This window comes from Pleurodeles waltl, chromosome 10 (assembly GCF_031143425.1).
Source record: "Pleurodeles waltl isolate 20211129_DDA chromosome 10, aPleWal1.hap1.20221129, whole genome shotgun sequence".
NCBI lineage: Eukaryota > Metazoa > Chordata > Amphibia > Caudata > Salamandridae > Pleurodeles > Pleurodeles waltl.
The window spans coordinates 80,678,599-80,706,324 of record NC_090449.1 but is presented as its reverse complement, the minus strand read 5'-3'; the positions used below and the strand labels follow the sequence as shown (position 1 = coordinate 80,706,324).

General features: G+C 42.6%; 1 protein-coding gene across 1 annotated transcript; it reads left to right on the top strand.

The window, feature by feature from the left end:
• Positions 1 to 1,239: 1,239 nt before the first annotated feature.
• On the top strand, positions 1,240 to 27,440 carry LOC138262379 (uncharacterized). The gene is made up of 7 exons (XM_069212278.1): positions 1,240 to 1,320; positions 21,231 to 21,401; positions 22,762 to 23,003; positions 23,095 to 23,198; positions 24,547 to 24,665; positions 25,475 to 25,633; positions 27,228 to 27,440. The coding sequence occupies exons 1-7, from the start codon at positions 1,240 to 1,242 to the stop codon at positions 27,438 to 27,440; spliced, it is 1,089 nt and encodes a 362-aa protein (XP_069068379.1).
• Positions 27,441 to 27,726: the final 286 nt, after the last annotated feature.

Sequence of the window (27,726 nt, the reverse complement as noted above, 5' to 3'; positions counted from 1 at the left end):
CATCTGTCTGGAAAATTTCAGTGTGATCTGTCAAACGGGGGCTGAGAAAAAAGGGGTGTTCCAAAATGCTTCCCCCCCCACTCATTTTTTCATAGGAAATTAGAACAGCAATAGCACCCAAACTGCTGAATGGAATTAGACCAAATTTGGAAAAAAAGGTAGTGTAAATTCGTTGAGTTTGTTTTGAGAAATTAAAGAAAATCCAAATTTGTATATATAGAGATGCAAAGGCTCCACAAGCCCTCCTGATCTCGTGCTGAGATCTGATTGGCTGCCAACACTTCAACAAGGAAGTGTTGGCAGCCATATTGGGACTTGGCTTCAGCCGAGTCCCAGAAAAAAAGCTTAAAAATAAGAAAAGGGACCAGGGTAGGGATACCTGACCCCTGAGCTCTGGTGTTAAAGGCCCAGATGGACTCCCCACAGGGCAATAAAGCATTTATTTTTTAATTTTCGGTGGAAGACACAGTAGATCCGCAGAGCTGTGGACTCCCATGCTTGTCTCCCCGGTGGGCCAGGTCCCAGGGGGATTTAAATTTTGAATGGGGGGCCCACTGCCCCCCCACAACCCCAGGGACCACCACCTCCTCGGGCTATAAACTAAATCAATGCATGGGCCACAGGCCCCCCGCAGCCCCAGGGACTGGCACTAAACTAATCAAGGTCGGGGGCATGTAGACCCACTGTAGCCCAGGGGACCGCCACCTCCCAAGGCCATTAAATGAAATCATTTTGGGGGGCTGTCTGCCCCCCACAGCCCTTAGGAACGCCACCTCCCCTGGGCTGCAAAACTAAATCAATGTGGGGGCATGCAGCCCCCCTGCAGCCCCTGTAATCTCCACCTCCTCAGGGCATTAAACTAAATCATTGCGAGGGGCTGCCCACCCCCGCAGCCTCAGGGAATGTCACCTCTCCTGGGCATTAAACTAAATCAATGCAAGGGGGTAACGTGCCCCCCGCCCCCCACATATAAAAGGCCTGGCAGCCAAGACCCACTGCAGATGGCCAAAACATGTGCCTGATGGGTGTAGGCACCCACAGTGAGTTGTGAGATGGGCCTAGACGCAGGCCAGACCCAGCAGTCAACCTACTGCTGATGGCAGAAGGCTGTGTGTATTGGGAGTCGGCCACACGCAGCGAGTTGGTCAAAGGGCCTGGTCGACTGACAGAGAACACTGCCAATGGCAATGTGAGGTGCTGGTAGGCCTCCCAGGGGGAGGGAGGCATGGCGTGGGACAAATGCCGTTCATGGAAAAGGCAAAGGGCTTGGTCAACTCCCACTATGCAATGCTGAAGGCCAATGACAGGGGTCTGCAGCAGGTTCAGCAAAGGGCATGAAGGTCTAGCCAGACAGCCAACCACCCATTAAACACTGCCAAAGGCAATGCACATCATGGGATGCCAGACATCAGCAATCTGGGCACAGGCCGGTCCCTGCAGACTACTCCGGCTATGCATGGCTCAAGGCTTTGTACAGCTGGGGTGGAAATTATGTACATAGTATGAAACCACTTAAATACAGCATAATAGGTAGCAATACACACAATTTGCTGACAACAGCACAGCAACACAGAAGAGCTAACATTAGAACAACTTTGGAAAAGCATTACTAACCATAAATAACTGTTGAATTACAGTGGTTTTGGAAGTTTGAGCCAGAACCATAACTCACTTTTTAACTGTAAAGTCCAGATATTTATATGTTGAGTCAAGTATACCTATAAATATTTAACTGCCCAAAATGTTGGTTTTTAACAGTTTGACTATCATATTTTATTTTGCATAATATTAAGTTCTCAGTATTCTGGCTGTATACCTATCAAAGCCAAGCAACCTCACCATCCAAAGGTGAACTAGAGCACTCAAAGCAATAAATGGGAGGCCAGCTATGATTAGCACAGTGGAAACTGGACAATTTTTCTGATTAATATGATGCCAGTGTTCATTAGGCTGATTCCAGTAGTGTATTGGCATGTTACTAATTTTCCAACATGTATGATCATTCGGTGCACATTCTTAATTGATGGCTGTTGGTGAGCTAAAAGGTGAACTGTTGTCAAACTGTGAAAAAAAGTCACTGGACACAATTCACAACCTTTCAAGCAACACAATACAGCAAATGAACATGCTGCACTGCACTGTGTGGACGAGAGATAGCAGAGTTGTGCCATATCTACTAAGATAAGGTCCTTTTCTTCTCTCTCATTGTACTGGTGCACTTATGGCAGTCTAGCACCAGTGCAGACACCCTTGCGCTGCCGTGAGTTACCAGGGGGGTGAAAAGTGATGCAACGCCATTCAAATATCAATTTGTGTGGCTTGGTAAATATCACTTAAGCACTTGTGTTGCGTTGCACCAACTGATGTGACGCAAGGAAAAAGCAAGTGTTTAGTAAATCTGGCCTCATGTGTGCTTCCAGTGAGTGGCTCAGTGCTTGGTGGGCAACTGTATTATAGGCTGCAGAGAGGTTGAGCAGCATCTGAAGGTTTGAGTGCTTTTTTGTCATTGATGAGGAGAGAAACTTCAATGACTTGAAAAGTCGTAGTATTCATACAGCAGTGTAGTTTGTAGCCAGATTGCTAGACTGTAGAAGGTTATTCTTGTTGATCTGGTCTGTTAGTGGATTGAAGGTTGCTTTCTCTGTGCTTTTTCTATGAATGGAAGATGGCTGATGTGGCACTAACTGGAGAGTTTGGCAAAGGAAGGCAACATTTTTTTCAGCAGAATGAGGGCATGAGCTAGTTTCAGGTCATCTTGGAAGGTTCTAGTGCATGGCTGGTGGCTCACGTTCTCAGTGTTTGTTGTGAATGTGTGTGATAGCAGTGTTGCGTTTTAGTGTGGGTATTGGGAGTGGTGCATGGAAATGAAGTACATGGTGTAGAAGAGTTACCCGGGGGACAGGATTCAAAAACACCACTTCTTGGTTTAAAGCTATAACCTTAGTTTGTCAAATATTAGCATTCCTCAGCAAGCAATCATAAGTTCTTAACAGAAATGGTCTTAATTGTTTCAAGAACCACCGAAAATGTTCAAGAACATTTGCATCAGAATCCTAAAATACCCATTTTCAAACCTCCTAGAACATGTGTTAAAGTTATTGTTATGTGTTACTGTTTCAAACTGGTTGAATCTGTGGAAGTCTTGTTGTGTAGTTTGTTAATATTTTATCCTCACTCGCTTAGGATTTCTTGATGACCCTGATTGCCTTACCTTCTGTGGGAGTGTGGCGGAACCTGGAAGGGCTCTAGGTTGGATTGGAATTTCCAGGGCTTGGGCAATTCTTTCATCCTTTGGGAACAGTTCACTCCTTTATCCTATTTGGCTTAATTTGTCAGCCTTGGTTGTTACAGCCACATTTTTCCTCTGACTCCTTTGGAATGGCATTTTCCTCTTGGAATGGTGCAATGGAAATCAGAATAGATTGTGGCTCAAACTGCACCCTTGCTAGCCAGGTGGGACCATTTTAAATTTGTCCTCAAACACTTTGAGGGTCCAGGCTAGAAATGGCATACTGAACTTCCCTTCTGCGTGGAAGTTCTTTGTCATCACCAGTCCCACAATTATTTGGAAGATCACCTAACATCATGCCATTTGCTTATATGGACTTTTGCATGTCATCATCTGCAATCCAGTCTATATGGTTAGCTGGTTTGCATGGCGGTGCATGGAGTCTGCCAATATTCCCAAAGGATTTAACCAGCTCAATGTTCTGTCTTTATTGTCTCTATTCTACAGCAAACCAGAATCTTTTGATCAGGATACTCATGAATAGTTTATCCTCTACAAACGCCTGTGCAAATTAGTGGTGCATACCTAGTTGTGCTAGAAATCAGTAGATGTTATGGAGTGCAGGTCTATATTCTGCCTTGACCTTTGTTGACAGCATATGTGTGCCAGCATTTCATTGAGCTTAGGTAAGGTCATCTCAGCTGTGGTAATATCAAGACACTCAACCTTTGTATACTTTGAACATTTGTTGACCAAAATCAGTAGATGTTCTCAGCAGTTTCTGAGCAGAAATTGGTGGTGAGGTTTTCCCAGGAACTGGCTCAGTGATTACCCTTGCTGTTGGTGCAGGCTGATTTGGTAATCTCCTAGATAGGCATATAAAAAGCTCATGCCAAGGAGTCAAACCCTCGTGCTCATCCAAACCTTCCTTTTGCATACTACTTCCTTTTGCATACACCTCAGAGCAGAAATTGGTGGTAAGGTTATTCCGGGAACTGGCTCAGTGATTTCTCTTGCTGTTGGTGCAAGCTGATTTGGTAATCTCCAGGACAGGCACATAAAAAGTTCATGCCAAGGAGTCTTGCTCATCCAAACCTTCCTTTTGCATACTCCTTTGTGCCAGCTGTGAATGGGCGTGATATCTATCATCGCCTCAGCACAACCCTTTTTCGTGATATGGACACTTCTTGCCTGATGTTTAAAGTAGTCAAAACGTCTTGCTTGATTCCAAGTGTGTTGTCTCTCATTGGAGGGCATCCTTTGTTTGCTGGAATGCTTCTGCTTTAGACTGTCGCCGCTTTGTCTATTTTTGAGCTCTTTGAGTTCCTAGTGGATGGTGGCTGGGTTGGTGATAAATGGATCACAGTTTTCAAATGATAAGAAGCTATGGCTTTTGGGATGGTTCAATTGTTTTAAGTCCCTCACCCTTTCAGGGTGTCCTTAGATTCTGTGGACCACAAATACATATCAGAAGTCAAGTTGATGTTTCAGGAATCCACATCACGTATGAGGATCAGGCCATTGTGCTTCAGATAAATCTAAAAAAAAGAGGGGGGTAAAGGACCATAACTAAAGAGACACTTTTAGTGGTCCTGCATACTTGGTGCCCCACAAACAGAACCCCAACCTATCAGTACGCATTAACTTTGTACAGAATCTTGAAGCAATCTTGGTATGGGCAAACAAAAAAGTATTACAGATATGAGTTAAATTAAAACCACAATTTTATTATTGCATGCTAAATGTCAATAAGCACAAATTATTAAGCCAATCACAAAAGTTCATAAGAGATGTATTTGATACATAGGGCCTAATTACGACTCTGGCGGAGGGGATTACTCCGTCTCAAATGTGACAGATATCCCACCCGCTGTATTATGAGTTGATCCTGGCCATGACCAGGTATGGCTGGGTCATGGGCAGCCTCCTACTGAGAGGAGGCCATCACATTTAAAGTTGTCTCTTCCACATCGAGAGTAGTGGTGAAGTCTTTCCTGCATTTTGGGCTTTTCTGTAGGTTCATTCTTCCTCTCTTTTGGAATAATTATATGATGTTTACTTTTTTGTGTGTCCCACTCTCAGGAAATGGTAGAGGAGATGTCTACTTTTTGTGTCACACCAGGCACACGACCAACCCTCTTCCTTGGGTTTTGTTGTTGTTTATGATTTTTGTGCTATTGGCTCATACTTAAGAAATGATTGAGCATTCCACACTTTGAACAACTTTTTGTTTTGCAAGGTAGTCTTTTTTGTGGGGCTAGAGGCCTGTGGCAATAGCCACAGTGCCACAGGTTATGTCAGTGTTTTATTTTCTGTTGAATACTGCCCCACTCTTCGTGATATTCTGTTGGATCTTTTCATGGACTTCTCCTTGATCACGAAGGCCATAAAGGCTGGTGTGATGCAAATGGCACAGGTCTGGTGCAGATTCATTTTCCATCACAAGGCAAAAAATGCAAGCTAAGCAATGGTGCTGCATCATATTTTCAGTGCCTTACACACTGATGCTATCCTCGGCCATACTATTGTAAATAATCCATGTTTGTGCACTGCTAAACATGTTTTACTATTGTGCAAAAGTGTAAAGGTAGAGCAAGCGATGTGAGTAAACTAAATATCATTAAATAGGGAACCCTTACAGCTTCTATTTACAATGCCTGAAAACACAAGTAGTGCTATGGGATGTGCTATATAACAATACGGTATTATTCAACAATGTTTGTATTGTCTAGTGAGCTATCCAATGGTTATAGTCAATGTATTTATTTTGAAATATGTGTATGCATGTGTGTATGTATGTATGAATATATGTTTGTATTTATAAGTTAATTATGTAACACAACCCTAGTCGAAAGTCAGCAGAGCGCTGGAATCTGTGAAGGATCCACACAAGCTTCTTGTGACTAGCCTTATTGGTTCATATACAACAGGGGAATGCCCTATGTGACTCTGGGGAATTGTGAAGGCTGTACAATTTTAACTGCTTTCTTTTTTAGGGCACAAAAGTTCTGAGGGACTTATTACATGTGTTAGAAATAGGGTCTTTGGTTGGTAGTCAGTTTGCACTCTGTCCAAGCAGGTACCCTTACTCTTGTCAGAGCAATGGAGAAACACACTTAGATAACCCCTGCATACCCTCTTGCTAGCTTGGCACAAACAGTCAGGCTTATCTCAGAAGCAATGTGTAAAGTATTTGTACCAACACACACAGTAATACAGTGAAAACACTAAAAATGGACACTACACTAGTTTTGAAAAATAGGTAATATTTATCTAAATCAAACAAGATAAAAATGACAAAAATCCAACATACACAAGTCAAGATATGAATTTTCAAAAGAATAAGAGTCTTAATCCATAGAAAACAATGGAAACGTTGATTTTACACAAAGTACCTGGTTTGCGTAAAAATAAAGCTGCATCTGCGTCCGAAAAGTCAACAATGCGTTGATTACTTACCCGCAAGTGAGGCCGCACGTCGTTTCTTCTCCGGTCGGGTAGGCGATGTGTTGTTTTTCTCCCTCGCAAGAGAGCAATTCATCGATTACCGGACAGAGCACCTTGAATCTGCCCAGGTTCACAGTGACTTTGACACCCAGCGACGATGCGTGAGAAATCCAGTCACACGGTGTTAGAAAACCACGCTGCATGGGGTTTGTGTCGTTATCTGCAGCCGCAAGCGGGTGTTGCTTCGTTTCTCCAGCCACAATGTGTCGCTCTCCCATCCACAATGCAGGTGGAGCATCAATTTCAACCGCGAAGCAGGTGGTGTGTCTTTGAACAGCTGCGTTGTAGATGGTTAATTGAAAATTTCCCCACACAGTGTTCTGTACGTCGATTTCAGCTCTTGGTCTGCCAACTTCACCTTTCAAGGGCCCAGGGACTGGATAAGGCACCACTTGGCAGGGCAGGAGTCTCAGCAGAGAGTCTAGGTGCTGGCAGGGGAAGTCTTTGATGGCCCTGAGACTGCAAAACAGGAAGCAATCTCAGTTCAAGCCCTTGAGGATTCTTCTCAAACAGGAATGCACAACAAAGTTCAGCCTTTGTCCCCTTTGTCCCAGAAGCAGCAACTGCAGGATAGCCCACAAAGCACAGTCACAGGCAGGGGCAGCACTTCTCCTCAGCTCTGCAGCTCTTCTCCTTGGCAGAGATTCCTCTTGGTTTCAGAAGTGATCTTGAAGAAATCTAAAGTATGGGTTTTGGGTCCTCTACTTATACCCCTTTATGCCTTTGAAGTAGACAAACTTCAAAGGAAAGTCTATGTTGTTCACAAGATCCTGCCCTGCCTAGGCCAGGCCCCAGACACACACCACAGGGTTGGAGACGGCATTGTGCGAGGGCCGGTCCAGCCCATTCAGGTGTAAGTGACCACTCCTCCCTCCACTCTAGCCCACATGGCTCATCAGGATATGCAGGCTACACCCCAGCTCCCTTTGTGTCACTGTCTAGAGGAAATTCACAGACAGCCGAAATGCCAGTCTGAACCAGAAAGGGAATACACAAACAGGCAGAGTCACAGAATGGTTTAAGCAAGAAAATGCCTACTTTCTAAAAATAGCATTTTCAAACTAACAATCTGAAAACCAACGTCACTGAAAGATGTATTTTTAAATTGTGAGTTCAGAGACACCAAACTCCTCATTTCTATCTGCTCTCAAAGGGAATCTCACTTTAAGAATATTTAAAGGCAACCCCCATGTTACCTATAAGAAAGATAGGCCTTGCAACAGTGAAAAATGAATTTTGGCAATATTTTACTTTTAGGACATCTAATTCACATAAGAACATGTCCCACCTTTAACCTCTTCACTGCCAGGCCTTTTTCCCTCATGTGCCCAGCCAATTTTTGGCTATTTGGGGCTCTTTGCGCTTAGGCCCTTATAACTTTTTGCCCGCATAAGCTACCCACGCCAAATTTGCGTCCCTTTTTCCCAACATTCTAGGGATTCTAGAGGTATCCAGAGTCTTTAGATTTCCCTGGAGGAGACCAAGAAATTAGCCAAAATAGAGCTACAATTGTTTTTTTTTAAATGGGAATAAAGGGCTGCAGAACAAAGCATATGGTTTTTTCCATGTAAATGGCATCAACAAAGGATTTGCAGTGCTAAAATCACCATCCTCCCAACTTTCAGGAACAGGCAGACTTGATTCAGAAAACCACATTTTTCAACACTATTTTGGCATTTTACTGGGACATACCCCATTTTTACTATTTCTTTGTGCTTCAGCCTCCTTCCAGTTAGTGACAGAAATGGGTCGGAAACCAATGATGGATCCCAGACAGCTAAACATGTCTGAAAAGTAGACAAAATTCTGAATTCAGCAAGGGGTCATTTGTGTAGATCCTAGAAGGTATTTCTAAGAAAGTAACAGCTAAACTAAAGAAAAAATTGAAATTGAGGTGGAAAAAAGAGCCATTTCTGTCCACGTTTTCTTCTATAACTTTTTCCATCTATGGCAGATTTTTTAAAGCAATATACTGTTACATCTGCTGGACACTTTTGGTTGCAGGGATATATAGGACTTGTAGGTTCATCGAGAACCGTAGGTACCCAGAGCAATAAAGGAGCTGCACCTTGCAATGGGTTTTCATTGTATACCGGGTGTACAGCAATTCATTTGGAGAAATATAAAGAGTGAAAAATAGGTATCAAGGAAAATTTGTATTTCCAAAATGGGCACAAGATAAGGTGTTGAGAAGCAGTGGTTATTAGCACATCTCTGAATTTCGGGGTCCCTATACTAGCATGTGAATTACAGGTCATGTCTCAAATAGATGTCTTTTTTACACACTGTCTTACATTTGGAAGGAAACACATGTAGAGAAAGACAAGGGGCAATAACACTTGTTCTTCTATTCTGTGTTTCCCCAAGTCTCCTGAAAAAAATGGCACCTGACTTGTGTGGGTAGGCCTAATACCCGCAACAGGAAACTCAACATGGACACATCACATTTTTACATTGAAATCTGATGTGTTTTTTGGAAAGTGCCTAGCTGTGGATTTTGGCCTCTAGCTCAGCAGGGACCTAGGGAAACCTACCAAAGGTGTGCATTTTTTAAAACTAGACACCTAGGGGAATCCAGGATGAGGTGACTGGTGGGGTCTCACCAGGTTCTGTTACCCAGAATCCTTTGCAAACCTCAAGATTTGTCAAAAAAACACTCTTTCCTCACATTTCGGTGATAGAAAGTTCTGGAATCCTAGAGGAGCCACTAATTTCCTTCCACCCAGCATTCCCCCAAGTCTCCCGATAAAAATGGTACCTCACTTGTGTTGGTAGGCCTAGGGCCCGCGACAGAAAATGCCCCACAACGCAACATGGACACATCAAATTTTCCCAAAGAAAACTGTCCTGTTTTTTGCAAAGTCCCTAGCTGTGGATTTTTTGCCTTAAGCTCATCCAGCACCTAGGAAAACCTAGCAATCCTGGACATTTCTGAAAACTAGACACCTAGGGGAACACAGGATGGGTTAACTTATGGCGCTCTGACCAGGTTCTGTTACCCAGAATCCTTAGCAAACCTCAAAATTTGGCAAAAAAACACTTTTCCCTCACATTTCGGTGCTGCAAAGGTCTGGAATCTGAGGGGAGACACAAACTTCCTTCTACTGAGCATTCCCCCATATCTCCCGATAAAAATGGTACCTCACTTGTGTTGGTAGGCCTAGTGCCCACAACAGGAAATGCCCCCAAAACACTGCATGGACACATCAAAATGATCAAATAGAAAACTACCTGTTTTTGTTGGTGGGGGGGGGGGGGGGGGGGACCTCCGTTTTTGGTCCTGGGATCAGTAACCATCTAGGGAAACCTACCAAACCCAGACATTTCTGAAAACTAGACATCCGATGGAGTTGAGGGAGGTGTGACTTGTGTGGATCCCCCAGTGTTTTCTTACCCAGAATCCTCACCAAACCTCAGATATAGCTAAAAACAAATCTCTTTTCTATGTGAGATCACCGCACCAGCACAAATTTCCTACCACCCAATGTTCCCCTCAGTCTCCTGTTAAAAATGATACCTCGGTTGTGTAGGTGAGCCAAGTGCCTGTGACAGGGAAGAGCCAAAAACATGTCAAAATTGAAGGGGAACCAAAAAGGGTCAAAAAGGGCATTTTGAAAAAAAACTTTTCTAGGTTGACAAGTGGGGCAGAATTTTTATCGGTATAGGTGTGACAATGCTGGGTGATAGGAATTTTGTGGATTCCTGCAGATTCTGGAAGGTTAGATCACAAAAATGTGGGGAAAATGTGTGATTTCAAGCAACGGTGGAGGGTTGCAGGGCATTGTGGGTAAGAAAATGGTGCAGGGTGCATGTGAAGCACACCACCCTGGACTCACCCAGATGTTTAGTTTTCAGATGTGTCTAGGTCTTGTAGATTTTTCCACGTGGCAGCATTCCAAAGTCCAAAAAGTGCAGCCCTCCCCATTCCAAGTGGGAAGATTTTGAGAGTTAGACAAGCTCTAATGGCCCAAATGTAAAACCAAAACCCAAAATAATCAAATGTCCTCTTCCTTGCCATTGGGATAAGATCTTTTAGTGTGCGGGGTGGGGAGAGCTGAAAGACTGTTACCGCCTTTAGATGGGGTGGGCGCATAACCATGCCCATACTGGTTGGTAGCCACCACCCCACTATTTTTTATTTATTTTTAATTCCCTGGCATGTAGTAGGCTTTCTGCCCCCGAGGAGTGGATCAGGGGTAATTGCCCCATCTGCCCACCAGTGCGCAGAGCAACTTTGTCCCCATTTATTTGGGGTGGGGGTATGGCCATAGCCCCACCCTCTTTTTAAAAAAAAATACTCTTCCCTGGTTTCTGGTGGGCATTCTGCCCCCCTTGGGGGCACATGGGCCTTACAAAAATAGGCCAATCTGCCCCTAAGGGGGACAGAAGTAGCCAACAGTAATGTGCCCCATGGGGAGCAACCCTTGCTCAAGGGGCTGCCACCCCATACAAAAAACACACACACACACACCAATCCCTGGTGCCTAAGTGGTTTCTGCCCCCCCCCCAGCGTAGATAGACCTAATAGAAATGGGGCAGAAAGGGCTGAAAATAAATTTGCCCCCCAGGGGAGCAACCCTTGCCTAAGGGGTTGCTTCCCATCTGTAAAAAATTTAAAAACAAATCCTTGGTGCCTAGTGGTTTCTACCTCCTTGGGGGCCGAATGGCCTAATTAAAATAGCCGATCTGCCCCCAAAGGGTGCAGAAATGGCCTAAAATAAATGTTCCCGCCAGGGGAGCGACCCTTGCCTAAGGGGTCGCTCCCCTTGCGTGAAATTGGCACAAAAATAAAAAATCCCTTGTGTCTAGTGGTTTCTGCCCCCCTTGGGGGCAGATTGGCCTAAGAAAAATAGGCTGATCTGCCCCGAAGGTGGGCAGAAATGGCCTAAAATAAAATCCCCCCCCCAGGGGAGTGACCCTTGCCTTAGGGCTCGCTTTCCCTCTGTAATTGTTTTTTTTAAAAACCTAGTGCCTAGTGGCTTCTGCCCGCATTGGGGGCAGATCGGCCTAATTAAAATAGGCTGATCTGCCCCCAAGGGGAACAGAAATGGCCTAAAATAAATGTGCCCTCCAGGGGATCGGCCCTTGTCTATGGGGTTGCTCCCCTCCTCCAAGCCCACCAGCTTCTCCCACATGCTAACAAATAAGTTTGCGTAGCTGGGAGTAAACCAGTTGCCCATAACAGTCCCCCGTATTTGCCTATAGTATTTTCATGAAAAATAAAGATGTTACTATTAAGGCAAAATTCAACAAACTGTAGCAGCATCATGTTGTGTTCAAAGTACTTCGGTGCCCTACATCGTAGGAACAATTCTACTGCTTTTATTCCCTCATTGTGCATACTGCATGTGTAAAGACTTGTCATGTCAAGAGCTATCATCAAAAAAGTATTCTTCCCAGGCTATGCCTTCATGACACTGTCTTGAGTCTCCCTAGTATACTATATTAGGCATTTTACGAAAGGAAAGAGGTAATGATCAACATAAATAGATGCATGGTCCAATAGACTTGATTTTGATGGCACTATAGGTTCATCCTAGAGAAGTAAAGGATTTTTATGTAGCTTCAAAATGTGGTAAAACATAGGCATTTAAGGATATTCACTCTTCGAATACTAATACTCATCAAACTTCAACATTCCTTTGTCTCTCTAATTGTCCAATAGATTGTAAAATCACTGTATGCTCTCCATGTAACTAGTTCTATCTATTTGTTCTTAGCACTCTTGGTTGTTCAGTTGTTGTAATAATTCTTGTTGGTAATGGTCTTTGGTCAATAAAACCACATTTCCTCCTTTATCTGAGGGCTTTATTATGATCTTATCATTATTTTTTAGACTCTGGATCACTTTCCATTGTTCTTTAGTAATATTACAATTTTTCTCCCTTTCTTTATGTGGTCTCGAATGTTCCAATGCTTTGATTACTACTTCATGGAAGGTATTGACTACATCATGTGGAGTCTGTGGAATGAACTGAGATTTGGGTTTAAAATGGCTATCCCCACCATTTTGTTTAATTCCCACTTGACTAAAAGACTTGGATGAGTATTCCTTTGGCTCATGTGGACTGAAGTCCAAATCCTGTTGGAAGATTTCTAAAATTAGTAAAGTCTCCAATTCTTCTCCCGTTAGGATATCTATCGGTGAGCTTGTCTCCCCCAAGGTAGTTGCTTTCCTCTCCTTTACCATATGGAATTTCTGTAATTTGATTTTCTAATGAAACTTAAATAAATCTATCCTGATCTGTGTAAAGTTGTACTGCGCCATGGGAAAAAAATGTCAGTCCTAATTACAAGATTGACAATTTGTTTTTGATTAGCATTCTGTCAATTGGATTAATAACTGTTAAATCTTTGTCATCTGCATTCTCTTGCTCCCTCGTTTGCTCCTGATCACACTTTGTGCTCTTTGATCCTCTTTGCCTCATTAATTTCTTTGAGCTACTTCTTTTTTTTCTGCACTCACCCCCTCCGGTGGTCAAGTTCTCTGCACTGTTTTTTGCCAAGTCTTTTGCATTAATTGATATTCCTGAGAAAAGTTGTACCAACTCTACGTGTAGGAAGGGTCTGGATGCTCAAAGATTCTCCTTCAGAAATGCTTGTGTCTCTTCTTGTGTTTCTACTTCGGATTCAGATGTCTCCTTATTCTCCTGTATTTGTTCATTCTTGGTTTTATTGAACTCACGTCTGGAGATATCAAATTTCCTTGCAAATGTTAGAACCTGCCTCAGTTTATAATCTCTTTTGTCCTTTGCAAACATGCATTGTTGTCATTGCTTGATACTCTCTTCATATATAGCCAATCTACTTTTCATATGTTGATGCAGCTCTTCCACTTTGGTTGTTTCTGTATTACTTGAAATTTGACCTTCAAGACTCTCAATTTCTTTAAGCAGCTGTTCCATACAGCTCACGCATATTTGATGAATATTCATAGCATTCTTTGACATGTCAGAGCTGTATGCTAGGCCCAGTCCTGCAGAAGCTGAGTGTCTGGATTTCTGTAGAAAGACTTTATACATACCCTTAATCCACAAGTAACCCTGATAACTTCAAGATAACTTTGCAAAGAGGTGGCCTTCCTTTATTTCCTTAACTGAATTATTTTTGTATAAGCGTTCAAGTTTCACAAATTGTCCTCTCAAAGTATTTTCTCACTGCAACAATACTAGCAATAGCTTGTGTTTTAGAGGCAGCTTCTTGCTGAGATACAAAAATGTCCATGGCTGCTTGTTTATGTGCAGCTTCACTGAACATATTTTCCATGATACTGTTCTATGTGTGCAAATGTTGATTTCAAAGTCTCAACACCACTTAAAATACTTGATAAATTGTTTTCGTCTGCAAACAAATCAACTTACATATGCGGCTTTGTGAGAAAACAGGGCTGATTGCAGAGGCCCCCTAACTTTTTGCCCCCATTTTCCACTTTTTGCTGGTGTTTTCCTGACTCTGGTGGTGCCCTGGGTACTGCTAACCAGTCCCAGGGCCTGTGCTCTTTGTAAAATGGATATGCAAATTAGGCTAATTATAATTGGCTAAGTTAACCTACCGATAAGTCCCTAGTATATGGGAGGGCATGTAGGTTTAGGGACCACAGCATAGGTGGTGCACCCATAGGTGCACTGCTGAGGTGCCCAGTGTCATTTTAAAGGCAGGACTGCCTTGCTGGCTGCTTTTGAATTAAAGTTATTTGCAAATTCGACTTTGGAATTAAAAGTAGTTCCAAAGTTTTAAACTACCTTATTTATACATATAAGTCACCCCTAAGGTGTGCCCTATGTGCCCCTAGGGCTGGGTGCCATGTAACTATAAGCAGTGACCTTATACAAAAAGCTTTATAAGCCCTGGTGAGGTAAAAACAGCCAAATTCGTTTTTCCCTCATTGTAGTACATGGTCTTCATAGGCTAGAATGGGGAGACTTTATTTTAATTTTTAAAGTCTCCTTAAATGATGCATACCAAGAATTTGGTAACAAATTAAATGTTGTAATAAATCCCACAACTTCCAGTTGTTGGATTTAATATTACTTGTTCAGGTAAAGAGTTTTAAACTTTACCTGAAAAGTTGCCAATTTCAGCCCTGCATTGTTTTTGCTGCTGTGCTCTGATTGGCCAGGCTCAAGCAGTCTGGCCAGGCTGCCTTGATGAGGTGTGAAGTGGCCTGGCTTCACACAAAGGAATGTGCCTGTGGGAGGGAATCTCCCCTCAGCAGATGGAGAGGCAGGAAGGGGGAGGGCTGCCAAACTGGTCTTCAAAGGCAGAGAAGGAAATTTGGAGCAACCAACAACACCCCCACATCCTGCAACCCCAGACAACTAGGTGCCCCCTTGATTAGATTAGGAGAGGGCAGGAGAGTGGTGTGTTTATGATTTTTAGCCACACCAGTGGGTGGGCTCAGCCAGATGTAACCTCCAAAAATCAGATTCAGCCGTGATGGATTTTTTTAGAATGTTGCCTCCTGGGATTGATTTTTGCCACACTTCCCAGGAAGTGGTCATCACAGGGGGAAGGACCCTGCACCTGATTGGAGAACCAGGACCCCCCTGCTTTTCACCCAGGAGCAAGGATAAAACTGGCAGACCTGCACCCACACCTCAGTTCCCTACCACATCCAACAAGGAAGAACAACAGAAGAAGAATGACTGTCCTGCTGGACCCCTGGCCTGCACCTGGAACCTGCACTCAGAAGGACTGCTCCAGCTGCACACTTGGGCTTCACCACAAGAAGGACTTTGCCTGGCTTCAACTGGTTCAAGGAGGGACTCCCTGTTTGCTACAGGTGAAAAATTGCTAACCAGAGTCCCCTGCACCAACTCCTGAAGAAAGCGACCAGCTGACCACTGTCCAGTGGCAAAAAAGAAGTTTGCGCCAGGTGCATTCTGGGAGTTGTAGTCCACCCCCCCCCCCCCCAAGGACCATCTCAGAACTTCTGGACCCTTGGGGTGAGCTGTGGACCCCAAAAGAACCTTAAAAGGACATCTGGGAGAAGCCCCAGAGGTTTGGAGAACTTTTGAAAAAAAGCTCCATAGAGGGACTGACCCGCCGCGGCAACTCTAGCCAGCTTGCCTCAACCGCGACCCGGCCTGATTTGCTTGTTCGTCCCGGTAAAGAAAATTTCCGAAAAAGAGACTAAGGCCCTCATTCCAACCCTGGCGGTCTATGACCGTCAGGGTGGAGGTTGCCGGAAGCACCGCCAACAGGCTGGCGGTGCTTCATATGGCATTCTGACGTCGCCCAGCCGGGTCCGTCGGTTTCCCGCCGGATTTCCCCCAGCTGGGGGAATCCTCCATGGCGGCGCTGCTTGCAGCGCCGCCATGGGGATTCCGACCCCCTTCCCGCCAGCCTGTTTCTGGCGGTTTTCACCGCCAGAACAGGATGGCGGGAATGGGTGTCTTGGGGCCCCTGGGGGCCCCTGCACTGCCCATGCCACTGGCATGGGCAGTGCAGGGGCCCCCTAACAGGGCCCCAGCAGGATTTTCACTGTCTGCTTTGCAGACAGTGAAAATCGCGACGGGTGCAACTGCACCCATCGCACCCCTGCAACACCGCCGGCTCCATTCGGAGCCGGCTTCAATGTTGCAGGGGCTTTCCCGCTGGGCCGGCGGGCGCTCTTTTGGCGGGCGCCCGCCGGCCCAGCGGTTTTTCAATGGGGTAACTTTGGCGGGCGGCGTCCGCCAAAGTTGGAATGACCCCCTAAGTCCGAAGGTAAAAAGTTGACCGGGACCTCCCAGCCAGCGTATCCAAGGAGGGCTCCATGGACGTCGGATCAAGATCCAGGTTTACCCCGGTCGAAGGATTTTCACCTCGAAAAAATGACTACGTCCGAAGGTAAAAATCTCCACTGAGGATTCCAGGGCTCCAGGAGGTCGGATTGGACTAGCAGGTTTGTCCGCTGAAGAAAGTCTTCGAAAAAAAGGTAAACTTTTAACCGAGGCCTCCCGCAGCCTGTAGCCGAGCAGGGCTCCATCGCGGTCGGCCTTAAACTTTGACTTGCCCCGGTCAAGGTGCAACTAGATGACCCGATTGGCGCCTTTTGTTTCTAGGCGCAAAAAAAATAATAATTCTTTAAAAATTCATATCTCCGGTTCCCCTTATCTGATTTTATTCGTTTTAGTGTCATTTTAAAGATAAAAATATAATCTATTTTTATAAATTGGTTTTGGATTTTTAAACTGTTTCCTGTGTTTTATTTAATTACTGTTTTGTGATAATAGAATGCTTTACACTCTGTCTCCTAAGTTAAGCCTTGACGCTCGTTGCCAAGCTACCAAGGGTTGAGCTGGGTTTAATTTACTGAGACCTAACTGGACCTTAGTGGAGGTTAGTGGCCTATTGCTAGGTGTAGGTACCTACCTGCCCTTACCAATAACCCATTTTCCAACAGGCTTACTATTACAGCGATAATGGGTCCTCCAACTCTCTGATCCTAAATGCTGACCCTTTGGGTAGTCATTTATCCGATTCCTCATCAACAGAATCTTATCTTTGAGAAGACTAAAATCAAAGTATATAATTAAATTACAGACAAAGCCACCGAGAGGCCTCAATAGTGATGAAGAACTGGCCAGTCACGTGCGTAATTGATGCCCTAAGGTAACTATATCTATCGTCTTCGCCATGCACTGCTAATTACCCCACATATTATGTCACTCATGACAATCTGTATGACATCATTGATAATATCACTGCAACATTTGTAGTGAAATTATTGATGAGAAAACTGTGCATGGCGGACGTGCGATTTATAGTTACTTGAGATAACTATAACTATAACTGGTGAATTTCAGTTTTTTTTTGAGTTAAAATCTTATCTACATTTCACCTAGCTGTAATATATATATATATATATATATATATATATATATATATATATATATATATATATATTACCCAGTGGCGGTCGCCGCTAAGTTTCTATAGAAAAAACGTTCTTTGTTTTGCTAATAACCATGGTGCCGTTTGATGAATCCTCACAAACGTTTACAAGAAAATACAAAGCTCAGTTCAGCATCTGTCTGGAAAGTTTTGGGGTGCTCTATCAACCAGAAAAAGGGAGGGTCCCAAAATGCTTCTTTCCTATGCATTTTTCCATAGGAATTTTGAACAGAAATGCTGCCCAAACAACTGGATGTGATAATTTGGCAGAAAGATAGTGCTTGGTCCAGAGAGCAACCTTTTTGCTATTTGGTGTAAATCTGTTCAGTAGTTTTTGAGAAACTAAAGAAAATCCAGATTTGTATAAATAGAGATGTGAAGGTTCAGCGAACTCTCCCAATCTCGTGCTGAGATCTGATTGGCTGAAAACACTTCAACAAGGAAGTGTTGGCAGTCATGTTGGGAGTCAGCTTCAGCTGAGTCCCAGAAAAGAAAGAAAAGAAGCCAGGGAGGGAACATCCTGACTCCTTAGCTCTGGTGCTGGTGTCCCAGAGGGCAATAAAGCATGTTTCTTTTAAATGTTTGGCGGGAATTATGGTGGATCCATGGGTCCACCGAAAATGTTAAAAAAAATATGAGCATGCTTGAAAATGGTGAGCCCCCAGGTAGGCCAAGTCCCTGAGCCATTGCAATTTTAATGGGGGTGGTCGCCTGGACCCCCTCTGCTGCTCCGAGGACTGCCACCTCCCTGGGGCACTAAGGAAAACAAAAGCGGGGGCCATCCACCCCCCACAGCCCCCTGGTCCTCCACCTCCCTGAGGCACTGATAAAAAGTAAGGTGAGAGGGCCTCCCGGCAGAGATGCAGAGATGCAGACAGGGAAACATTGCTATCACACCCACTCAGCAACTTTTTCAAAGATGTATATCTCGAAAACTAATGAAAAGAATGCTAATTTAGATTTTTTTTTAAATGTCATTGACTGGATAAGGGCTCTGAAAAAACATCCACCATCTTGAAAATTCCTTGTGAAAGTTTTGCGCTGCAGTAAAATTCTTCACAGCCACTGGGCCACTACCAGAGATGAACCACCCCAGAAGAGTGCTGAGGGCTAACCAGAGGAGCAGAAAACTAAAGGCGCATAACTACAACAACAAAAACACCAGAAATGGCGCAGGTCATGAGTAGAAAGGGAATTTGCAAGCAACCATTTTAAGTGTTGGAATCAACCAACATTTTATGAGTGGCTTACATATCAATTCTGACTCACAAGTTTCAGGCAGTGTAGATCAGAAAGGCAGAAACAAAACCAGGCACTAAAACGAGTGCCTGACACCATTTTAATGATTGCCATGTGCCCTACCACACTGCACATAGCTATTGGGGTTGTCTGATGGCAGAAAGTAGAGTGCAGGGCTTTCGCCCATGCACCTTCAGCTATCTGACACAGGTTTGGCAGGTTGCAGGAGGTTAGGCACAGGGCCTGGGCCAAGGGACAGGTCCTGTGCTCAATCTCCGTCTGCGCATTGACAAAAGCAGTGCATGGCCGGGTATAGTTGCTAGTAGGTTCTTGGGCACAGGGTCTGGCCACAGGCCAATATTCTTGGCCAACCCCTGCTGCACATGGCCAAATGTCATGTGCAGAGCGGTATGGCTGATGGGATATAGCTGTGTGCAGGCTCTCAGTGCAACACCCTCTTTCCAGTGCACAAATGAAGGCCATGTGCAGTGCAGCAGCCAGACCAAGCACCCAACACTTGCTGTGCACCATCAAAGGCTGTGTCTGGCAATGATGTTTAATGTGTGAACAAGAATATAATACTTCTCACCCCAGAATGACATGCTCCTTCTGTCTGAGGGCCGAAGAGTGGAAATAGGAGTGTTTTGGACAGTTGATGTAAACAAAAGCCAAAATACTTATTTTTCTGTAACATGAGTATGCCAGAGAGTCAGAAGGAAAGGAGTCTGCCATCCATTCAAGAGACCGGTAAATTTAGAGGTAATAGAAAATGTGTATGTTTGCTATAATTCCAGTGTGTTCACTTGCTTATCTCTGTCCGGTTAAGAAAGGAGCAGCAAAACATGTGCTGATGCTTTGATTTACTCATGTCACAACACCCAAACATTAAATCATTTTTTTAAATGAATAGGGCCATTGTACTCTGTTTGCTGTTCCAGAATTCATATTTGTTTGAAACCCTACAAAATAGGGATTAACTTTAGAAGAAAAAAAAAAGAAAAGAAAGACATCTTGAGCCAGATTCGCAGCACGGTTTCTCATATCACAGTTCTTTACATTTTGCTGCAAGCTGCTTGAGAATTTGCAGAATTAATCATTCACTAATACTTTGTGCAAAGAAGGTTGTGTGCCATGAGAATGCATGGCTCATAAATTGTAATTAGGGGGGTCCCCTCTCTACCTCAGTGCTCACAGCAAAGCTTAGAGGAAACAGCAGACTGCCATTTCAGCATTTTCACTCACAATGTGGCCAGCACTGCCGCAGAAGGTAGTGGAAGTGTATCAACTGCATATGGTATATTGCACGGGTTCCATTAGACCACCCTGTGTTCCACCTGGTTCACACAGGCTGCACAAGCAGAGTTTAAGCACTTTCCGTACACTTTGCAAACAAGAACAGTCTGCAGTGTGCTTGTTGGTAAAATGTCATGCCCTTGCCGCCACAAAATCATCTATGCATAAACTTTTGGGGCCACATGTACAAAGGTTTTTAGCAGACACAAACAGGTCAATAAGCAGAACTGGGCCATTTGCGACCGCTAAAAAGCATTTAGTGATGTACAAACCCTATTTTGTGAATTGGTAACCAACTGCTGAATCGCAAAATAGATTTGTGATTTGGTATTAGGAATGGGCCTGTTAAGGGCGTCCCTTCCTAACAGCGACTCGTAGGGGGATGTATGAATGTTTTGCGACTGAAAAGAAGTTGCAAAACATTCACAGTTTACCATCAAATTCAAGTTGGTAGTAACCCATTCGCAAATGGAAGGGATCCCCAACAAACCCCTTCATCTTTGTGAATGTGGGTGCTAATATTTTTAAGAACACAATCAGTGGACCCAACGGACCACTGCCTTATCTTAAAAAATGAAAAAAAAACTTTTCATTTTTGTTTTAAATACTTTATTTAAAAAGCAGTCACAGACATAGTAGTCTGCTGACCACAGCAGGCCACCATCCCTGTGATTTCAGACCATTCCAAATGACTCGCATATTGCAACATACCTCATAAATATTGATGAAGTCGGTCCATTTGCTACTCACTGGGAATCGCTAAATGTGTCTAAGACACATTATTACATCGCTGTTTGCGACTTCCTAATTGCGAATCGCAAAGATTCACATTTAGGAAGTTGCAAAAAGGGGATTCTTTGTACCTGTTGCCCTTGACTCAGTAGGTAGAAGGAAACCTTCCTTTGCTCCCATTCTCTCTTGGGTTTGTAATGTTTACAATTCAATTTGCAATTCGAAGTTGCGAGTTCCAAAGCACTTTTGTGTATACTTGCTACTATCGCAAGAATGCATCAGTTCCAAGATTTCTAGTTGACGTTTACAGCTGCTACTTTATGGCGTTTTTCCGATTTTATTTCTCACATAGGTATTCGATATAGAACATCTATCACCTGCAGAACTGGCAGAGTTCACACTCATAGCAGACGCTTTGAAAAATAGCTCTTTAACCAGTTTTATCCTGAACCAAGTCAAGCAGTTTGAAAGCTACGGAGAAGTGGCAGAATATCTGAACACCCTTCAAAGAGTCCTCTGTAAAGTAAGTATCTAATACTCTGGTCGTACTGGCCTATAGGGCAATCTGACAGTGCAGGAAGGGCTGGTCTCACAGATCTGTGTTTGGGCTGTTTTTTGGCTTTTGTGTTATGGTCTTGTGGGCAGGTGTTTACTGAGGATTTCTAAGCACAGATGAATGCAGTCTCCCATACCTTGCAAAACACGAATACAACTTATCTTTACAAGTTTAAAACTCCCCTAATCTGCAAATGTGGGACAATGTGTTAGTTATCTGATTTGCTGATGCCATTTTCAGGGTTGAGGGGGCTTTTAACCATGCCCACTGCATGCGCATCAGTTTTGTTGGTTTGTGGGCTTGCCTTTTAAAAATCGTTTGATTTTATTTGTGAAAGGCATGCATACGTCATGCCTTTTCCGGTGTTCAGCCCTCCTTGAGCGCACCGGCCAACTACTGAAAACATACGACACTCCATGTTTTTAGCATTGTTTCTAGACTACTTTTTATTTTTATTTCCTACGCAGCGAGATCTCGCTGCACATTTACCGATACATTTGACTGCAAGCAAACTTCTGGTTCATTTTGTGTGCTTCTTCACGCTCATGGCATGGCGTTTATATCGGCTCACTTATGTAGAACTGTATTACTTTTCATTTTCATTTTATGTGGCGATAAAAGTCCTGTTAGGACTTTACAACCCTAAAAGCTCTAAGTTGAGCAAATGCGAGACGCATTGCATTGCAAATGCTTGTTAATTTGGTTACCATGCCTATTTTCTGTTGCAGTCTTTTTTATTTTTGGAAGATGTACCGGTTCTTCACCTGAACCACCCACTGACATTGTTATGTTATGGCAATTTCATTTACTAACAGCAGGATTTGCTTGCTGCTTCTTGGTGCTGAAAAAGACTGTTTGTAATCTACTAGTGACTGGTAGTATAAAATTATGTTTTCTGTTGAAGGTGTTTTGAATAGTTTTCTGAATGTTGGCAGGAAGAGTTGACTTGAGTGACTAAACTTGATGAAATTTCATAACTTGGAAGGAATAATAGAGAAAATTATGTACCCACAGCTGCAGGTGCGGGATTTGGGACATACAGAAGTAAACCTTTGACCACAGATGTAATTGTAGAGATTTGACTGGCTTGTACCAGTTGATTAGCTTGCACCATTTAAGTAGTAAAGTCTGATAAAATTTGACAGACTCTCCTCATTCATATTAGCCCGTACCCCAAGTATAAGATACAGGTAGCCAACTCTAGTCCCAAAGTGCAAGGAGATTGTTTCATAATTGGCTCACACGTTAATTCATTTTGTTTGCTTTGTGAGATATCTGTATGAAGAAAAAAATGCAGGTGAATAAAATCATAGTCATTTTTTCCTAGGACTTACAGCCGTCTTCAAGCTCAGTACCATGTTATGGGTCCTTTTCCACACTTCAGTTCCAAAGTGAACAAGAGCTTTTGACAAATATGTTCCTAATCCTCAGTAAGGAATGGAGTCTGCAGGACATGATCAAGTGGGTTGAGGTTTTCCATGTGACCATGAAACTCTTCCTACCAGCAGTGAATGAATCTCATGTTTCTCAACTACCCATTAACATTACGTGCAACACTTACCAGGATATGTAAGTAAAACATAAATGGAGAATCAGACATTAAAAAAATATTGGTAACTGGATTTTCTAATTTTTCACTTTTTTCAATTTTATACAACAGAATAAAAGTGCTGACTGATGCCTACTTACGACTCCCCGCAACTGTACAAGCATCTGTTTACTCCTATTGCCTGAAGTACCTGTCTGAACAGCTCAATAATACAGGTAAGGCATAGAGACTGTAAATAACCATATTTCTTATATAAGAGCCTGCAAGGGTTTATATAACGGCCACCATTTGGAGTACCTTTGTGACAGAGAATTTCTATTTCCTCATGTGTGCTCTGTTTGGAAAACAGTTGAGGACTGGCAAGTGCCCGATTAATGCCAAGTATGCTCTGACAGTGGAGTCTCTGGAGATTATGCTGTCCCCAAAATTGAATTGTTTTCCCCTTCACTGGGCTTACTAGAAGGTTCATGATGTCAGGGACTCCCTTTTTCACATCGGGTATTTAACAGTGCAGTTTGTAGTCCTACCAGTTGATTCAACTGGACTCAACATTACAGTGGTTTCCAGAAGGATAGTATTGAACATGGTGACTGGGATGTATGCAGGCACCAATAGGTTTTGCTTCTGTTTGTGCTGAGAACTGCTGCAGTGTCCTTTCAGAAGAAAATGTGTTCTCCCTACCGGACACAAAGTACATTAAGTGCGCCACTCATTACATCGTTATACCTACCTGTGGTTATAAATGAGTGACTATGTGGGGCTAAATTCACATAGATGTCCATGCCTGCAAATGTCACCCTGAGGTACAAAGAAATAGAATATTTGCAAATCCAAAAGCAGAAATCACCTCCTGAAAAGTCTGCCAATGTTTGTCAGTTATTTGAGGAATTGAGGTAAAGATAGGGAAGGTTATTTAACAAAACCCACAAAGGCAGATATCTGTGTATAAAACCAAACATTCAGTATGAAATTTCCCATCCTATAATGCATAGAAATATACTCCCACAAAAGTAGATAGTAAGTGTATATTTAGAGTTGGGGTCATTAATTATCTTCTGCCTACCAGGAATAGGAGTTTCATCTCAAGGAAAAGGTCCATGTAGGTTAAAATTATGTGTAGAAAAGTGGCAACTGCCTATCCATCTGACATTGGAGTGGGATCAATAGGTGGAATCCTGGAAGTAGTCTTATGTGTTTGAGTGTAGGTTCAACACTGCATATCCAGCCACAAAGTAGCATAGGTCTGCATCTACTGATAAGCCTATGTTTGGAGGATTTAGGAATAGTTTGTTTATTAATTTGGACAGAAATCTTAAATTTCAGGAGGAGTTATCCTAACTCCAATGCTGGATGCAACTTTTTTGTGGATTGGTCCCTTGATGTGATCAAGTGGTCCACTTTCATTGCTCTCTTAGAACAACTGCATGATGTGTCAAAAGGTCCCATAGCAAACTAAAGTAAATTCTATTTGAGGATTAGATTTTCTGAAAAAACATGAAAAAAAATGTAGACCCAGAAATAACACAAAAAATATATTTTTGATAATAACATTTTATCCTCCAGGCGCTGCATGTACATCAAATACAAATGGAACCAAGGAATGGCTAGAGAAGAATTGGGGTAACTTCTACATCTTTGCGCCCATCTCAGAACTAATGGGTATATATCATAATATTACCTTGGTAAGTTGTGCAATCCACCTATTCCTTATGTTAAAAAGATTGTTGAAACATTTGTAGTGTGAAATACTTCAAATCAAATCCTTATTCACAAATTTTTCAACCACAGATAGAAAATCGAAATACCTGTTTATAAAATAGAAATCTTGATATGCAGATTAGTATATGTGAGCAGACATGCAATTACTCGTGGAAACCTCTTTCAATTTGAATAAGTGCAGAAAATGGGAGGAAACCAGGAAGGAGAACCGTAGTAAGGCAAAAAATGTCATGGAAATCTTTTAGGGGCAATCCACAAAGAATTAATACAGGATTTATACAGGATTGGTTTGGCCTAAACATATTTGCGGGGTTGGAAATGGAAAGACCCTAGAGAGATGCTTTTCCCCACAAAATATGCAAATGAACACAGTGAAAATATACTCTTCAGTCTTAGCTTTTACCCTACAGATTGCCCATTAGCAGACAATCCACTGATGTAGACCAAGGAGGAAGGAAAGAATATGGAAAACGATTAGTGCAGACAGAGAAAAGTATAAAACAAATGCAAGCTGACATCTGCCACCTTAAATTTACATTTCTTTTGTGAATAAGGCCATTTGTCAGGTGCTGTTTTATTTAAAGACATTCTGCTTTCCTTCTGCTTTCTACAAATATCCACCCAAGGGGCTAGGTAAATAAATGCTCAATAAATTGCGAAATTATCCAGATTTGTAATTTTATGTTTTAACATTTGACATCAATATGACCTAGTATTAAAACATACAGCTAGTTAGGTATTAATCTTACTTTTTTGTCCTTAAACTCACTAGGAAACCCTTCTCTCCACGTTGAAACCCAAGGACATGGCAGTGATATTAACTAGAATAGATGTGATTATCAATCCAACTTTGCTAAAGAAAATCCTTGATTTTTTAACAAGCGAAGATGTTCTAGTGTACTTGAATAACATCCTGCTTGCTGCTGAAGAGGTATGTAAACTTTTTCCAATTATATTTATCAAAGTGAAAACACAAGCTAGGTGGGTCACTCCCAGTCTGAAATTGAAATATGTTGCATATTGATGAATAAAGATTTGGACTCACGGTTTACTGAGAAATTATAACAGGAGGAGGAATCCTGATATAGCCATCAAAAGAGATACCTGGTGCTAAGAGTAGTACTGAAATGTTCTATCAACTTTCTGTAGGATTTTCTCCAGCAGCCTCTCAGAAGAGGGTGAAGAAAACAAAGAAGTGCTGAATAATGGAAAGGAAGGTTCAGCTTTATAATGATATTACATTTGGTTAAAACAAGTGTACTGTGGGAGACAGGACAGTTATATTGCAAGACAATTCTTAGAATTAGAAATCATGATATATGACTACAACAAGGAGGAGGAAAAGAGCAGCATTAGAACACATTTTATAGCATAAGCATCAAGCACAGAAATTAATACATTCAAATAAAATAGAGGCTAACATAGGGAAGGCAACTTAAGCACCATGTATGGTCACCATGGTAAGTTTAGATAATAACATTCACAGTTTGAATGATCTTGCCATTCCATTGCTCTAATCACATTCTTTGATGCTGTACCTAGGCTATCCACGCTCCTCTGTTCAATGTCTATCAAATGCTCAGCATACTAAAGTCTGTTAAAAGAATGTTTTGAGCAGAGAGGCAATTCTAATTATATAATAATATGGCTCATTAAGAGTCTGGAGGGGCATCCTCTGGTGTGGTGGAGGCCCCTCCCCCTGCCTGCCGCACACAAGGCCAGCATATTAAGAGATCCCAGAGGTGTTGGCAGGTATTGATTTGCCAAAATAATACCTTTATGTATATGGCCTAGTGAGATTACTTTCAGTGAAACTGCAATTCTTACCAGCCACCAAATTTTATAAGCCAGTTGGAATTTTTCCGTTTAGCAAAATCAAAAATCAATGACTGTGATTCACAGAGAGCTTTTACCATAAACATAGGAATGTTTAACAATTTTTTCCTGCCTGAGTCTGCCATGCTTTCCAAGCAGGAAATATGTGAATTGGAAGGCCTGTCCTAAATAGTGGAAGCCTTCAGATGTGCAGCTGCCAGAAGCCATCTGGCAAATGGGTCTCTAGTCAAAGGTATCCAAAGGCTGAGCCAGACAAAGCTCAGCAGTAAGAAACCCATTAGTTCACCCATCTCAAAATGAGGCAGGTGCCATGGGTTTGGTAGAGAGAGGACTGCCAATTTACAGCTGGGCTCCCACTCTGCAAAACCCTAAACGAGGCCCAGGGTACTTCAAGATTAATGATGCGAATCCCTTTATTGCATTTTTTGGCGTTTTTACATGTTTTCCCCTATCTATAAATTAGTGCAGTCGTACTGCATATCTGTATTTGGGTTCTTTAATTGTCACTTTTGTCATTTATACAAAAGAATCATTTCCCACAGTCAAAGTATATTTCAAAGTTAAAATTTGGATAGGTGCAGAGTCTCTTTCCAAACTGCCCATTTCTGATTCTTAGCTTTATAAAATCAATCACAAACACAATTAGAAATTCCAGAGATTTAATTTTGGTGTTTCTTTTTTCACTTTAGGCCAACTTAAATGACTCTCAAATAAACACTGTCAAAACAACTCTGCTAACAGCTATTTTGGAAAAAATTAGTTCCAACTTCTCTTTTTTCACCCCGGATGATTGGAAAAAAATAATGCAGCAGGACCTGCTTGAATTATTGGCCAGCTTCAATGAAACCCAACTTCAGCAACTACCAACTAATATCACTTGTGCCTCTTACCATGAAATGTGAGTATTTGGTTGTCTCTTTCTAAGAGCTGAAAGCTGAGATAGAATTACCTGGAAAAAGATTTTTGCTAAAGACACCTTAGATTGTGGAAGAAAACAAAGTGATATTGTCATATCACCAATCTTGGCACATTCTGTTCTTCAATGATTGAATGACTTAAACAGCAAAGAATGTGGGGCCAATTAAGAGCTTGGTGGGTTGATTGTACTCTGTCACCATAGTAAAGTACATAAGCTTGGCCATCCAAGGGACCACGGCCTGACCCCATAGACATATTTCTACATTGATG